Genomic DNA, 16,565 nt, shown 5'->3' on the forward strand with positions numbered 1-16,565 from the left:
CCTCTTCAAGCCCCGCTCCATCAGATGATGATCTGGATCTAGATTGGCAACCATCTCCGACGTCTGAGAGGGAGGCACACCATGAGCTGCGAAAGGTATCACATGTTAAAAGGAAGGGCCCCAGAAAGCTCATACTTATGGATCCGAACGCCGGACTTGATGAAGTGGTGCATTCTGATGTTGATGAACAGGATGACAGCAATGACCTAGTCATCACACACGTCATTCCAGCCACACCGGCCATGCAGCAGACAGACATTTACACCCTATCCCGACGTCATGCTGAGCGTGACCCTGGCGACGTGCCACTGGTAGCACCACCAACGCAGTCAAGTAGTACCACAAGTTCAACAAAACCTACAGCTCCCATATTTTCACCCCAGAGGGGGACTCCATCCAGCTCGACTCCCTCAAGTAGGGTTGCTGCAATAATTGCACAACCCAGTAGATGTCTGCAAGGCTCATCCACCACTGCTTCATCTGGCATTGGCAGTATCATCTCGTGCGGCAAAACCAGAAGTTTCCAGTCCCCAGTTTGGAACTTTTTTAGTGTCCATGCAAAGTATGATAACATAGCCGTTTGTTGCATTTGTAAGACTAGAGTTAGCCGTGGTAAGACTGGTACCAACTATGGAACCGGAGGCCAGATAGGTCATCTTCAAAGAAGGCACGCTGTCGAATGGTTTGCGCACCTAGCAAACATCAAGGGAAAGCAATCCCAAAGGGCAAGTGGCCAAAATATACCCATACTAGGTGTTTCATCTGAAGATGACGGGGAGGTAGAAGAAGCGTCAGACATTTGTCCGGTTGCACCCAGTACCCCTGGCAGCACCACACCCTCCGGAACACATAGGAGGCACACTGAGAGTCTGGGAGACACACCAATGCGGAAAATGTCAACACTGAGCAGAAGTGGGTCGAAGAAGGCATCAACATCATCCAGGAAATTTGTCCAGCGCACCATTTCAGCCATGTTCTCCTCAGATGCGCAATTTCAACGCAACCACACAACTGTACGCCTGTATAACACTAAGCTGGCTAAAATGCTAGCGGTGGACCTTCTCCCTTTTTCGTTTGTCGAAGGTGTGGGTTTTCTTGAACTCGTGGCAACACTGGCCCCTAAATGGAAGGTTCCTAGCCGGTACTATTTTGCCAGGGTTGCTGTTCCAGCACTACATAAAGAGGTGCTTGAGTTGGTTGGGGCAGCTTTGCAGAAGAGTGCTGTTCACACTAAACACCTGACAACAGACATGTGGACCAGTTGCCAAGCCCTTGATTACATGTGCATCACTGCACACTGGGTCTCTTTTTCAGGGGTTACAAAACAGATAAATGCAGGTGGTGACTTAGTCGAGATTTTTAAGGGTGCTCGTAAACATGCAACATTAGCCATGTTTGGCATGGAGAAAAGTCATACTGCAGCCAACATTTTGGATGACTTTAACAAAAAGGTCTCGCAATGGCTGCCCCCAAGAAATTGCAAGGTTGGTTATGTTTCTACTGATAATGGCAGCAATGTAGTTAGGGCCATGGAGGACGGTTACTATTTCAGAGTGCCGTGTTTGGCGCACTGTATGAACCTTGTCGTGCAAAATTTCTTGAAAAAAGAACTTGCAGTCGACAAAATACTGACCATCTGCAGAAGAATATGCACACATTTCAACCATTCTTTTAAGGCCCGGAAGGAGCTGAGGCGCCAGCAAAATGAACGTAGAATGCCAGTGAAAGCACTTATCCAGGAGGTGGCAACACGTTGGAACTCAACCTTCTACATGCTTGAGCGTCTGCATGAGCTGTTTCCAGTAGTCAATGAGTATTTCTACAACCTGGGTGGTGATACGACAGAAATGATGCTAGCGGTGGAGCAATGGCAGCTAGTTAAAAGCCTGACAGACATGCTTCGTCCTTTTGAGGTCTTCACGCGTGACGTCAGCAGGGAGGACTGTTCTTTGAGCAAAGCTATCCCATTGTTGCTGAAGCTCGAGCACCAAGTCAAGGTGGTGTCTTCAAAATTAAAGGATGCTGGAAAGAATGAAGCATATGAGTTGGCGCAGAGATTATTACAACGCCTAGTTAGCAATGAACGGATTGTAAATATCAAGAAACAACAGCACTACATTTGTGCTACTATTCTGGATCCACGTTACAAAAAGCCATTGTTTGGCAAAGTAATAATTCCTTTTGAAACATCAGATGTTACAGAGTACAAAGGTTGGTTAGCTCAGTCAGCCGTTCGTTTTGAAAGAGAGCGGAAGGAAACTGTAGGAGAAGACAGTACTACTAGTGAATCAGCAGGCCATCAGGCGTCCCAAAAAAGCACTTCTGCATCTGTGCCTGTGGCAGAAGTGAGTGTCTTTTCCTCTGAGCCGTTAACCACACCAGCAACTGTATCATCTGCACCAGGCCCAGGCGATATGTCTGAAGCGGATTGGCTAAGTGAGCTAGGGTTTCCTTGTCCCAGAAAGGACACAGAAGTGCAAAGTACAGGAATCCGGGAGGACATTCTTTCAATGGTGCAGGCCTATCTGGATGACTCAACAGTGGTCAATATTACTGAGGACCCATTGGCGTATTGGCATGGGAAAAGAAACATATGGCGAGAGCTCACCAACCTGGCTATCAATTACTTGTCTTGCCCACTCGCAAGCGTGTCTTCAGAACGTGTTTTTAGTTCTGCTGGTGGCATTGTGACTTGCAAAAGGTCCCGCCTCTTGCCCGCAAATGTGGAGCGGCTCACCATGATAAAGATGAACCAGCACTTCATACCACCAGATTACAAAATACGAGAATGCACGCAGGAAGAAGACGAGGACACCGACCTACCTGAGGAAAGTTCTCCTCAGTTACCAGAAGTACTACCGACTGAATTTGCAGAGTATGAGGATGAGCTCTGCTTCCCTGACAGCGAGTTTTGAAAATGAGTCAATGATTCATTAACTTTAACATTAGTCCTTATTCACTTTTATTCCTGTGTGTCTGTCTTTCTTTTTTTAGCAAGTGCTTCATCACATTCACAACAAAACTGTAATCACCCCATCAAACAACAAGCCCATCAACAGAACTGTCTTGATTTTGATGCCGCAGCATTCCTCAGGTTCACAACAGTTAGTTGACAAGAACTCAGTCCTGGTCGTCTATCCTCCTCCTCCACTCACCCTATCCATTTCCCGTAATGCTGATGCCTGGATTCTGCACAATGAAGAAACGTACGTTGACGAGTCCCCTAAAGAGGGACTGTCTGGAAGTAGTGAGTCCTCATTTAAATACAATTTGCTAAGTGTGACTTTTTTGCGTTTGGGTTTAGGGGTCTTGGCTGGGCCATTGCTGGCAAGGTCTATTAAGGGATGAAATTGGTTAGGCATTTACTTTGGAAAACATTTGGCCTATTACACGTGAACGTTTAGGCGTTATTATTGCTCGCTTGCCTGTCTTAGGGGTGCTGTCTGTGGGGCTTCTAGGATTTTGGGGTCTGTGAGCACCGCTGCCATATTTCTAATGTTGATTGCTTTTGTTTTGCAGAAAATCCACGCCGGGAAACTCCAGTTGGGGCCCTGCTGCAGAACGCCTTAGGACACTGTGAATTCCAGGTGGAGCCAGCCCTCAAACACAAATTACAGGTAAGATAAGCGTTTGGATGGGAGGTAGTATAATGGAGTATTCGGAGAGGCGAGAGAGTGACAGTGGTACTAGCAGCAAAGTCCTAGGGCTCTTGAATTAACAAACTCTGTGACAGGCATTTACTTTGGAAAACATTTGGCCTATTACACGTCAACCAACACGATGACAGTGTTCAGTTAAATGAACTTACTGCAAAACCACCACCCACCAAGCTCAAAAGTAGTAAAAAAACAGGTATGCTCAGATAAAGTTTGAAAAAGTATATTTTTATATCCCTAACAAAATAATCTCCCGCAAGACCATCCCTAACCCCAACAAATAAATAGTCATTCAAAAGTCCCCAAAAGTCCCAAAAAAACCCAACTCCCAATTCCCACCCCCCAAAAGTCTCTAAAAAAGGGGCAAGGGACACTCTAGGGATGCACAGTGTTGAGTTTGGCCTCCAGGGCATCATGCCTTAGGGCCAGGGCATCGTACTCCTCCCGGAGCATGGCGTGATCTAAGCGGAGGCCCTCCACCACATTCTGATAGTCTTTCCATTTATGGACCTCCGCCTCTAGGTCGGACACTCTGCGGAGTGCTCGGCGCAAGCGAGCCTTTACACTGCTGTGAGGTGCAGCCTTTGCTGCTTGGCGGTGGCGTCTGCCAGCACGGCTCCGTTTCGCTGGAGCACTGCGCTTACCGGCAGAACGTGGGGTCACGGAGGAGGATGCAGATGTTACATTTGATGCACTGGACTGCGTGTCATCCCCCTCCAGTTCCACCAGCCGCCGATATTGGGCAACAGTTGCTTCCAGCCTCCGTTGCCGGGCCAGTACAGCCAGCATACTCCTCGTCGGTTTAGAGGTTTTAGTATGACCAACTATATGAAGAAAGAAAGACATAATATGTAACCAATGCTCTTTAAGAATATGATTAACACAAAATGATTCAGCAGGAAGTTGTGTCACAGTACAACTAGCAACTAGCCAGCGCAGTACAAAACTATTCAGGCCAATATCATGGGCGTCCGCAGGGAGGGGCAAGGGGGGGCGCTTGAATCACCATTTCCCTTCCCACAACTCACTTGTATCCTTGGTTTGGTGCTCTTTCATATGAAAGAGATCTGGCAGAAGTGAGTGACTTTTCCTCTGAGCCGTTAACCACACTAGCAACCGTATCATCTGCACCAGGCCCAGGCGATATGTCTGTTTCCCTCTCTCTCTCTCTCTCTGTCTCCCTCTTTCTGTCTCCCTGTGTCTCCCTCTACCTCGCTGTCTCTCTCTCTCTGTCTCCCTCCCTCACCCTCCCTCTGGCTCCCTCCCTCTCTCTCTCTCCTTCTGTCTTCCTCTCTCTCTGTCTCTGCCTCTATCTGTCTTTCGGTCCCAGCCTGCTGTAATTACCATATTGTAATTGTCACTGGGCCAGCACTGGATACACATCATATCCTATCTAAGAGCCAGATAGTACCATGATCCAGCTTACCTGTACTCGCCACCGCCACCGTCTCCTTCCTCACAGTCTGTACTTCTTGCTCTCGGTCCGACTCCTCTAGCGCCGCCTCCTCCCCAGATTGACCCTCGGACTCAGAGTCAATTATCACCACCACATCCGAGCTGGCCCCGCCACCAGATGTTCCACCTACAAAGTAGATTTAAGAATGTTAGATTACACCACTCACTAGTATTTGGTCTATGAATGAAGAAATGTGACAACAACAGAAAAATTAATTGACTGTCTACTCTAGTCTAAAGTAAAAATGTCCCTCCTTCCAGGGAAGGCTGTTGTCTTGCTGCATTTTTTTGTCATAATTGATGAATGCTTGATTAATTTTAACACACTCCATTTTTCTCTGAACAGACAGAAACTGGACTTCTAAGGACAAGAGCAACATCAACTTCAAACCAGGTGAAAGCTCGGCTCGACCACAAGAAATGTGTTCCATTACTCATCAACTCAGCACCAAGCACTTTTCCATTTCCAGCTAACTTTATTTTAATATATGTGTTTACTTTAACTTTTAATAAAGCTTTTAAACTTGAATAGACTCTGTGGTTTTTGGTCCTCCAGACTCGAGTGACTGAGCGAAAGGTTTTGTAATTTTTGCAAGGAGGAGTCCGTGCCGCTGACACTACCAGGTTTATACAGTGTGCCAAACACGTCACTCTGAAATATTATTACTCTGGTCTTTGGTGTCCATAGTTAGGTTTGTGGAGAATTGTCCCTGCAACAGTAGTATTATGGATTTTGCTCCTATCTAAACACTATTTCAAAAAAATTAAATTAGGAACGCTTGGACAACAATAGGTCCTCTATATTTAAATGAAAACTTACTGGGGCCAGCAAAGGAGCACTCGCCGCCCTGGCCTGCATCCTCCTCCTTTGGAGCCACAGCATCCTCCTTTTCCGTCCGCTTGCCCCTGGGCGGACCTGACGTACAACATGAAAGAAAGAACAGAAAACATTGATGATTGCTGCTTGTCGATGTCCTTGTCAACCAAATCAAACATTTAGATAGAACAAGAACCAACTATTTCAGCCAAAAAAAGGGCTACAAAAGAAGGACTGCACCTGAGCCTCTACTCTAGGGGCAGATTTACAAGCCCCTTGCAGCTCTTTTGCTCCGTTCTTGCGTCACTTTTGTGACGCAGCGCCACAACAAGAGAGGCGCCATGGTGTGGCGTATATTAACAACGTGACGCATATGGGAGATGCATCCCATTCTAAAGCCCTGCGCCATAAGGGAGCGTTCCAGTGCAAGGGAGGGCGTTCCTGCGCAGGAACGCATGCTAAAAGTGGCTATGGGGAATATATAAAATTTCAAACAGTCATTTAGGACAATGATGCGTCACTGAAACCCTGCGCCTGCATGAAGCAGACGTACGGCTTGACGCAGCATTGCTGGAGCTGCGCCATCGTTGCAACGCAACTCCATCAATGAGCCGCCTTTACGGCACCGATGCGTTACGCTTCGGTGACGTTTCGGGACCATGGTGTGCCGCATTGTATATACGGCGCATCCATGGGTGGTGCTGGCGTGCCGCACACTTTGCAGGGATGCGCAGGTAATTGCTAATCTGACACTTAGGGGCATACTTACGAGTTCTGAGCTGGACACCTCCAGATGTGCACCAGAACAAATGCGTAACGCAAAACTAACCTTGCGTCACGGCAGATGCGCCGCAATTACAATGCGGCAAACCCTGGCGCAAGGGTAGGCAGATGCGTGACGCATCTCGTGACGAAAGAGGGGCGAATCTCTAGAGTCGCGTCGCAGGCGCGATGCAACTATAGCAATGCTCAGGGCTGCCCAATACTCAACATACCGCATCAGTCCTTACGCCTGCTTCAAGCAAGCAGGCATAAAGAATTGACGTAGTAGCGTCGCGGAAGTGACTGCGTTAAATCTTGTAGATTTCACGCAGGCACTTTTGCGAGGCGCACAGCTGCCTGACCGCCACCTCCCACCCCCCCCCCCCTGCGTGGGAACGCTCCCATTGTGGCGCAGGCCCAGGCCTTAACGTGGCGCATCTCCTTAGATGCATCTCGTTGTACATGACTCGCATGGATTCGCCACGTTTACGTCGCTGTGCGTCAGGTAAGGCAGCGTAAACGTGGCGCAAGGGGCTTGTAAATCTGCCCCTTTGTGTCTAGCATTACGCAGTTCTGTAAAGTACACTCATACATTACTCAGCCCAATTAAATGAACACAAAATAGAAAACAAATAAGCAGTGGCACCGCCACAGAGAAGGAGAGCAGTGCACCTGAAATGCACAGAAGATTTTGAAATATTAATTTACCTCTCCTATCAATGTAATCAGCAGCATTATTGCTCTTTGTAAAAAAGTTAAAGCAAACATTTGCAATATAACACAGTCACACAGAGCAGGAGAAAAAACAGAGTAGTGAGTGATGAAAAAATTGCTACTACTACTCACCAAGCCCGGGGACCTCCACTCCCAGCAGGTCTAGCAGGTCGCGCTCTCGGTCCAGGATATCGGTCCAGCGGTGGGTCACTTGATTGTAGGTGCGCTGGACCCCTGTGATGTCAAAAAGGGCCCGGCACACCTGCCCCCACCGCTTCCGTCGCTCCTGGCTGTTGGTATAACCAGCAGCGATCCTGCCGCCTGCCGCGATGGTCCTGGGGAGACGGCGCTGCACATAAAAAACGAGTGCCCCCACCTCCTCAGGGCTGAAGATCTCCCTGGGCACCACCATTTCCACCCTCAAACGGCCACACGGGAGCCGGGCACGGGCTGCGGTGCCCGTCTTGGGCAGCTTGACAGCTGTCTTCACCATGTTCTGGGCAGGTGTTAGCAGTAAGGAGGGAAAATGAAAAAGAATAAGAGTAGGGAAGAAGGAAATAAAAGTTTAACAAAGTAGTTGAAAAGTAAACAAAAGTAGCCTAAAACACAAAAATATAGACCTAGAAAACTAGAGGGATAGAAAAAAAGTTAAATAGATCAAAAAAATATTAAAACAAGCAAAGGATGGCAGAGATATACAGAGGATAGAAACACCATGCCCAGACACATAGGAATGAATGAAAAACAAGATGGCGGCCCGAACACGTGCGTGTAAGTAAGTTCGCACGCGATTTCTCTCGCGAACTCGTGCGAACTTGCATTCGCAAGGCGCTCATTGCGCGAGATTACACATAGCGGGCGGAAACGGAAATACGTCACGCAAACAAAATGGCGGCGCCCATACTCAACCTTGGGGTAACTCGCACGAGTTCGCGGCTTCCACGGTCGATTTCGCACGACGCCGCGCCTCGCGAATAGGGCGAAATTACCGAAAAACGAGTTTTGCAAAAGCAAAACCAACGAGCAGGTGCAAAAGTTCGAGCCCATCATTTGTAACCATTTACCTGTAGTGCTTCCTGAAGGGGCCCTCCAGAATCCAGGTGCCTACTTGCAACTATTGTGTGACCCTGCTCTGACAGTCACAGAATAGTTACAAGTATGCCATTGCATCCTGTTAAAAAAAATTTACATTGCAACAAAAAGGAAAGGGAGCAGACAAGCAGGTGCCAGCCTTCATTAATGTCAGTTGGGGCAGGGCAGGTGTTGTTGTTTGCAAAACTTAAAGCACTTAGCAGGTGTGCTTGGCTTTGCCACAATAATGTACACTCACTGGTCAATCAGAGGGTGCTGTGATGACACCGAGAGTGGCATGGGTGTGCCAACCAGAGGGTGGCATGGGTGAACCAGAGTGCCAGTGTTGACAGAGGATGGCAGTGCTTTGCTTTGCCCCAATAATGTACACTGGTGAACCAGAGGGTGCTGTGATGACACAGAGGGTGACATGGGTGAGCCAGAGGGTGGCATGGGTGACCAAAGAGAGTGCCAGTGGTGACAGAGGGTGGCAGTGATGAAGAAAGCCTTGCAAACAGGCTGGGCACGTAGAAACAACAAGTTCGCAAAACTGGCGACCCGACAAGTAAGTTCGCAATTTGCGAAATTGTACAAAACCCTCGCGAACTTGCAGAAACCCGTGCGAACACACACCCCCCCAAAAAATCCGCAAATCCGCGAGAATTCGCGGATTTTGCGTATTGTCGCAATCCGCAAATACGCAAATCTGCAAATTCGCGGATTGCGAATCCGCAAAATCCGCCCATGCTTACTAGGAACCGTCTCTGACCTCCAATACTGGAGTAACAATGATCTTGCCACTGCGATTATGATATAAACAAGTTTAGCTAACGGTTCAGACAATTTATGTTCTGGATCAAAACCATATAATATTAAGTTAACGTAAAGATTGTGGTTCCCTACTACGTTAACTTAATATTATATGGTTTTGATCCAGAACTTAAATGGTCCTGCATCTCTTGACCCCAGAGCTCAGAGGTACAGAGTGCGCTAGTTGGCTGGCACCTGCACCTTAACTCTGTCATCTGTCAGTCTACCCTGCCAAGTGGTGTTACCACCAGTCATGGACCCTTGGATGTGGGCCTAGGGTGCTTGCTAGTGAAACTGATGACTCTTCTCTGCTGAGCGATGCATCCTTGAGCCTAACTGACGCATCTACCCGGCTGAGCGGAGCATCCTAGAGCAGAACTACTACATCGCAGCTGCTGCGTGTATTGGAGCCATGGCTAAAAGACTTGCATCACCACCACCTCCTGCATCGAATATAGCATGTTACATTGCATGCTATTACATCTCGTTCTGTCACAACACGGTCGTTACAAAGACCGCATTGTTAGAACGCGATACCTTTATACTGCAAGTCACTAGATTGACTTGCTGTAGGGGGCGGGCGGGATTTAGAAATAGTATAATTTACTCCAGCCTGCGCAACAGTGGGGAAGGTGTTGGATTAGTAAATAATACTATTCCTTAGGTTAGAATGCCCCCTACAGCAAGTCTATCTAATGACTTGCGATGTACAGGCATCACATTGTAACAACGCGGTTGTTATAATGACCGCGTTTTAAAAGGAACGCAATGTAATGGCAGCGTTGTAAACGCTGTTTCCCCCTGCATCTTGGGGCTAACGCATTGCCTTTGGAACCATCTCTGCAAGATGTTTCTCCCAGCATAGCAGTGTCAACAAGGATACTAAATCTCCAAACGCAGCTTCACCGCTCATCAAAGCCGACGCATCGCCTCAGCTGTGCTTCGTAACCTTGACACCGGACTCTGCATCTTAAGCCCCATCGATGGGATCCTTGGCGCTGAGACAACAGGACCTCACAGCCTCACCGCATCTCGAAACCGATGCATCGCCTCGGCTGCACAACACATCTTCTACGTGGATCCATGCAACTATCCGCAACCAGGATGTAAGGTACTCTGTTCAGCGGGCCTAACTGGGTCCCAGCGTTTGGCGCGCGCTCCATAGTGGGTGACCTGAACTTGAGACTTTGTTCTAGTCGGGCACAACCAGATATCCCCAATAGCACTTTGTGCTTCTTAGCACTATTTTTCACTATAAACTTTATAAATCAACATCTAATTGGATTATTTTTGTTTGGGCCTTATTTTATTTATTAAAATCAGAGCTAATTTTCTAACCTGTTGTAGAATCATTTTGTGTGGTGTTTTCACTGTTTTACTGTTTGAGGTGTTGCACAAATTCTTTACTCACTGCCTTTAAGTTAAGTATGACTGCTCTGTGCAAAGCTACCAGAGGGTGAGCACAGGACAATTTAAAGTTTTCAGCCCCTAGCCTGACTAGTATTGTTGTTTCTGCTCGTCCAGGGCTCATACACCAGTGCTAAAATATACTACACACACATTCCTGAGATGACCACAAAAGCACACAACCTTAGAGCCATGCTTACAACCCCACTTTAAGTTCCATTCATCTTGTCATTTAACATGTTATGAGTATTGTAATGTGTGAGGACAAAAACAGTGTATGTCAGGAGAGAAGACTGCAGTTATGTCACTAACCTTTAACTGGTGAAGTTCAGTGTTTTTTTTTGTTTTTAGAAGTTAGTTCTTGTATCATTTCAAAACATTCGCATAGCACTAATAAATGTTGTAGGAGATGTGAGCTTCTTTTCTTCCTAAGCCCTTCTCTTTTTCTGCTTTCTGACATTTTTACAGCATTAAATTACCTCTTCTTGGATATGATATATTTGAGAAACATTGAATTCTATTGATGGAGGAGCTCAAACAAGGATTCTAACAGAATGGTTATTGAAATGTTTTGAATTTCACATTTTAAGATAACAAATTATTTGTCTGGGTTATCCACACTTAAAAACAAGACTGCAAAAGTGCAACACCAAGTTATGAACTCTCCATAATAATAGGAATGTCTAAACAATATATTTTCTTTTTTTTATAGAGTACGAAGAGGTGGAATCACACAATTTAGTCCCCGGAGATGTGCTTATATTAACTGGAAACAAGCTCTATTTGCCGTGTGATGCTGTTCTCATTAATGGGAGTTGCATTGTCGATGAAGGCATGCTTACAGGTATGAACACTTTTTATATTGTCTTCTGTGACACAGTTCATCATCAAAGTACTTTATTTCGGTCACTTGACCATAAAAGTGCAAATGCAATAAATACATACTATACATAAAAATAGCGGTCGTAATAAATGCGCAGTTCCATATTCAATAAATAACCAATTAGTCTTACACAATATCCTCTGATGCGCCAGTACTCTCAGAACAACATCAACCTCAGGAAATCCTAAAACTAGATGAAAGGTGTCTGGTACCATTAGTTGTCTTTAGGTTTCTGATCACCAGTTATTGCTGTCTCATTTTCCCATCTTTACTGCACCAATAAAAGGGGTTCCAAGGTGAGAATCCCCCCCCCCCTGCTAGTGCACTGGCTTGTGCCTAGGCTGTCCTGCCTTGTTGTGAGGTTATCCAGGAGACTGTACAATGTGTTAGTCAAGTAGAATCCCTGCTCTAAAATCAAATTAAACCTTTACAAATGGTTTCCACTGATTCAGCTTTGGTCAATATGTTTTTGGGTCTATGACCAGTAAAGAAAGGTAAATCTACTGTTTAGAAACAAGCATTGCAACAGCTAACAGGTCTGGGGTTTGTGTGTTAATGGACGCAGGATTGGCACATTAGAAGAAGACATTGGAGAGGGAGCCAGCTGACATTATCGAAGAAGGCTACAGTTGTGGGGTAGACCCTCATGTGATTAAAAACACACATTGGCGTTAAGGTGGAGGGGTACACCAACAACCAATGCCATTAAAAGAGAGATAAATACTCCGCCCGGCTGAGTCAAGATGACATTTACCAAGTCTCAAGTCAATGGCTTACAGAGGCTGATCAAAGTAACTCATGGTTGAAAGATGTGGACTCAAGGCCCACTCTGTGTATGTTGTAAGAAAGAACCATGGGGCATATTATCAAGAACAGGCAATAAAATTATCGCCGCTTTATCGGTAGGAAACTGCCGCTAAAGCAGCGATAATGGGATTGATAATATGTCCTTGTGAATTCCCATAGCAGCCCAGGCTCTGATGTTAACCTGGGCTGCTATGGGAATTCACAAGGGAATATTATCAACCCATTATCGCTGCTTTAGCGGCAGTTTTCTGCCGATTAAGCGGCGATCATTTTAACGCCTGTTCTTGATAATATGCCCCCCTGTTTGATAGCTGTGCTGTCGAAATCCAGACCAAAATACCAATTGAGCGCAATATACATGATTAACGGGTTTCAAGTACATTTATTTCCATAAGAGGTTAGTGGTCTGATCCTCAACTAGCCCACAGACCATTATATGAGTTAAGAAGAAACTTTTTGCAATTGATCATGAGAAGTCTGTGGCAAAGATATAGTTTCTAAAAGGCAAAAATAAATCCCTAGAATTCCAGCCAGTGCTAGCCAGAGTCCTGGATGCGTTTCATTTGGGTGCAGTGATTCTTGAAGGTAAAGTCTTTCATTGGAAATATAGGAATGGGGAGGAGGCGACAACTAACACAACGTCACATTTGAGAAGGGTGTCCACGGGTGGTCGGCATGCCACACTGCATATTGTGTAAGCACGGTGCACGGATCCTGATTTTACATGGATCTGAAACGAATAAACTCTTTGCTCCGGCATCCTTGCATCCTTGCAGCACAAACAAAGAGTCAAGTAAAGGTTGAACACATAAGCCCTTCCTGCTCCAAGAGAAAGCACATGCTACAGCAAGCCACATTTGTGAATGTGACGAAGGTGCCAGAAGAGCCGTAACTTGTTGTCCTCACTCAGAGCTGAAGCATTTCTCTGATTTCTCTGATAAGCGCTACGAGGCCTCCGGGTAGATAGCGCTATACAAGTGTTGTTTCATTCATTCATTCATTGTGCAGTATTTGGGGAATAGTGTGCGGAAGACATTGGGACGCAAGAGAGTTAACTTAATCAATCAATCAATCAAAGAAAGCATTTGTAAAGCGCACTACATACCCGTGAGGGTCTCAAGGCGCTGGGGGGAATGCTGCTACTGTTCGAAGATTCGGGTCTTGAGGAGTCTCCTGAAGGTTAGGAGGTCTTCGGTCTGCGGTAGGCAGATGGGGAGGGTGTTCCACGTCTTGGCGGCAAGGTGGGAGACTGATCTGCCACCGGCGGCCACTCTTCGGATGCAGGGGACAGTGGCGAGTGGGTGTTTTGACAAGTTGTCTGAGTCCGAGGTTGCAGAGGGTGTTGATCAGGGTGGAGGTGTTGGAGTTGTTGTTGTTCTCGAGGTGGAAGTTCAGGTCCCCCAGGAGAATGTAGTCCGTGGAGGCGAGGGCGTGTGTGCTGATGAAGTCGGCGATGGAGTCAGTGAACTGAGGTTGGGGTCCTGGGGGTCTGTAGAGGAGGGTGCCTCTGAGGGTGGTGGTGGGGTCGGTGTGGATCTTGAAGGGCAGGTGTTTGGCGGTGCTGAGGGTGTCATCACCATCTGTCGAGATTTTGAGGGTGTTTCTGTGGACGATGGCAATTCCTCCACCTACTCCGTTGGTGCGGTCCTTGCAGGTGATATTGTAGCCTCCTGGGATGGCTATGGCAGTGTTGGGCTCCAAGGTAGGGGTCACCCAGGTCTCCGTCAGGAAGGTGACGTATGGGGCGCTGGTGTCGAGTAGGTACCAGAGTTCGACGGCGTGTTTGCAGGCGAAGCGGGTGTTGAGCAGGATGCATCTGAGGAAGTTGGGTTCTTCGGTGGGTGGGTTGGCGGGCCAGATGCTGAAGAAGCTGCAGCTCCGGCAGTAGAAGGGTCCTTGTGTGCACTTCGGGGTAGCCAGGCAGCAGGTGCCTGACGTCAGGCGTTGAGTGTGTGGAGGGTGCTGGAGTCGTAGCGGTGAAGTGTGTCGTGGTGAGTGTGGGGGCCAGAGGTCCTAGTGCTGGGCATGGTCCAGGCACAGACGGGCACAGACAGACTTGCTTTAGGCGTGCCTAAGGCGCGCCAGCGGCGCGGCCGCTGCGCGCGGCCTCCATGTGAGGGGGAGTGGGAGGGAGGAGCAGCTGGGAGGCGGGAGCAGGGCGGCAAATGGGGGCAGAGGGGTGCGTGCCACAGGGGACGCAGCGGTGGGAAAGAGATTGGACGGGGGCGAGCGGGCACACAGCAGGATACAATCAATCAATCAATCAAAACAATTTGTATAGCGTGCTACTCACCCGGTAGGGTCTCAAGGCGCTGGGGGGAGGGGTCCGTTACTGCTCGAAGAGCCAGGACTTGAGTTGCTTCCTGAAGGAGAGATGGTCCTGGGTCAGTCGTAGGTGGATGGGGAGGGAGTTCCATGTCTTGACCGCTAGGAAGGAGAAGGCTCTTCCTCCAGCGGTGGCTCTGCGAATGCGTGGTACGGTGGCGAGGGCGAGGCTGGTCGATCGCAGCTGGCGGGTGGGCGTGTAGAAGGTGAGGCGGTTGTTGAGGTACTTGGGGCCCAGGTCGTGGAGAGCCTTGTGTGCGTGGGTGAGGAGTCTGAACATGATCCTTTTGCTGACGGGGAGCCAGTGCAGGTCTCTCAGGTGGGCGGAGATGTGGTTGTGGCGGGGGATGTTCAGGACGAGTCGTGCGGAGGCGTTCTGTATGCACTGGAGTCTTTTCTGTAGTTTGGTTGTGGTTCCTGCGTAGAGGGTGTTCCCGTAGTCCAATCGGCTGGTGATGGTTGCCTGGGTGACCGTCTTCCTGGGTTCGGTGGGGATCCAGCGGAAGATCTTTCGGAGCATGCGCAGGGTGTTGAAACAGGATGACGAGACGGCGTTGACTTGTTTGGTCATCGAGAGGGAGGAGTCCAGGATGAAGTCCAGGTTTCGTGCGTGGTCCGTTTGTAGGGGGCCACCAGGAGTCGTCCCAGGCAGAGGGGGATGATCCCAGGATGAGGACTTCCATCTTGTCGGAATTCAGCTTCAGGCGGCTGTTCTTCATCCATTTGGTGACGTCCTTCATTCCCTCGTGTAGGCTGGCTCTGGCGGTGGCAGGGTCGTTGGAAAGGGAGAGGATCAGCTGGGTGTCGTCGGCGTAGGAGATGATGTTAAGGTTCTGTTGGCGTGTGATGTCTGCGAGGGGGCTCATGTAGACGTTGAAGAGGGTGGGGCTGAGCGGGGATCCCTGTGGTACGCCGCAGATGACTTCGGTGGCCGTGGATCTGAACGGGGGGAGGCGGACTCTCTGGGTTCTTCCGGCGAGGAACGAGATGATCCATTCCAGTGCCTTCTCTTGGATTCGGATGTTGCTGAGGCGCTGTATTAGGGTGCGGTGGCAGACCGTGTCGAACTCTGCAGAGAGGTCCAGGAGGATGAGGGCAGCTGTTTCCCCGTTGTCAAGCAGGAATCTGATGTCGTCGGTGGCTGCGATGGGAGCGGTCTCGGTGCTGTGGTTGGCTCGGAAACCGGACTGTGAGGGGTCGAGGGATCCGTTCATCTCAAGGAAGGCGGCGAGCTGTTTGTTGACGGTCTTCTCGATGACTTTGGGGGGGAAAGGGAGGAGCAAGATGGGGCGGAAGTTCTTGAGGTCGGTGGGGTCTGCTGTCGGTTTCTTCAGGAGGGCGCTGAGCTTGGCATGCTTCCAACTCTCCGGGAAGGTGGCGGTGTTGAAGGAGATGCTGATGATGTCACGGAGTTGGCGTGCGATGATGGAGTCGGCCTTGTTGAAGACGTGGTGGGGGCAGGGGTCAGTTGGGGATCCGGAGTGGATGGTGTTCATCGTGCGGGTGGTGTCTTCGGTGCTGACCGGGGTCCAGTTGCGTAGGGTGGTGGTGGGGGGAGTTGGTCCGGTCATTGGGTGCGTGGTTGGTGCGCCGAAGCTGTTGTGTATGTTGGTGATCTTGCGGTGGAAGAAGGAGGCGAGTGAGTCTCAGAGGTCTTGCGAGGGGGTGATGTCGTTGTTTCCGGCGCTGGGGTTGGAGAGCTCCTTGCTTTTGTGGGTGTTGTTGTCCAGTCGTTCTTTGAATGTTTTCCTTTTGGTGGTGCGGATCAGCTGGTGGTGTGTGCGGGTGGCGATCTTGAGGGCAGTCATGTTTTCTGTAGTCTGGTCTTGGCGCTAGGCTTTTTTGAGGGTGCGGCAGT

The 16,565-nt window shown here is 48.7% G+C and overlaps 1 protein-coding gene across 1 annotated transcript in view; it reads left to right on the plus strand.

Moving 5' to 3' along the window:
* Positions 1 to 16,565, plus strand: part of LOC144770984 (putative cation-transporting ATPase 13A4) — a 1,004,626-nt gene that overhangs the window by 292,651 nt on the left and 695,410 nt on the right. The window contains exon 9 of the mRNA XM_078655851.1: positions 11,405 to 11,536. Within this exon, the coding sequence (XP_078511977.1) occupies positions 11,405 to 11,536 (132 nt within the window). The remainder of the gene's footprint in view (positions 1 to 11,404; positions 11,537 to 16,565) is intronic.

Source organism: Lissotriton helveticus, chromosome 7, assembly GCF_964261635.1.
Source record: "Lissotriton helveticus chromosome 7, aLisHel1.1, whole genome shotgun sequence".
Taxonomy (NCBI): Eukaryota; Metazoa; Chordata; class Amphibia; order Caudata; family Salamandridae; genus Lissotriton; species Lissotriton helveticus.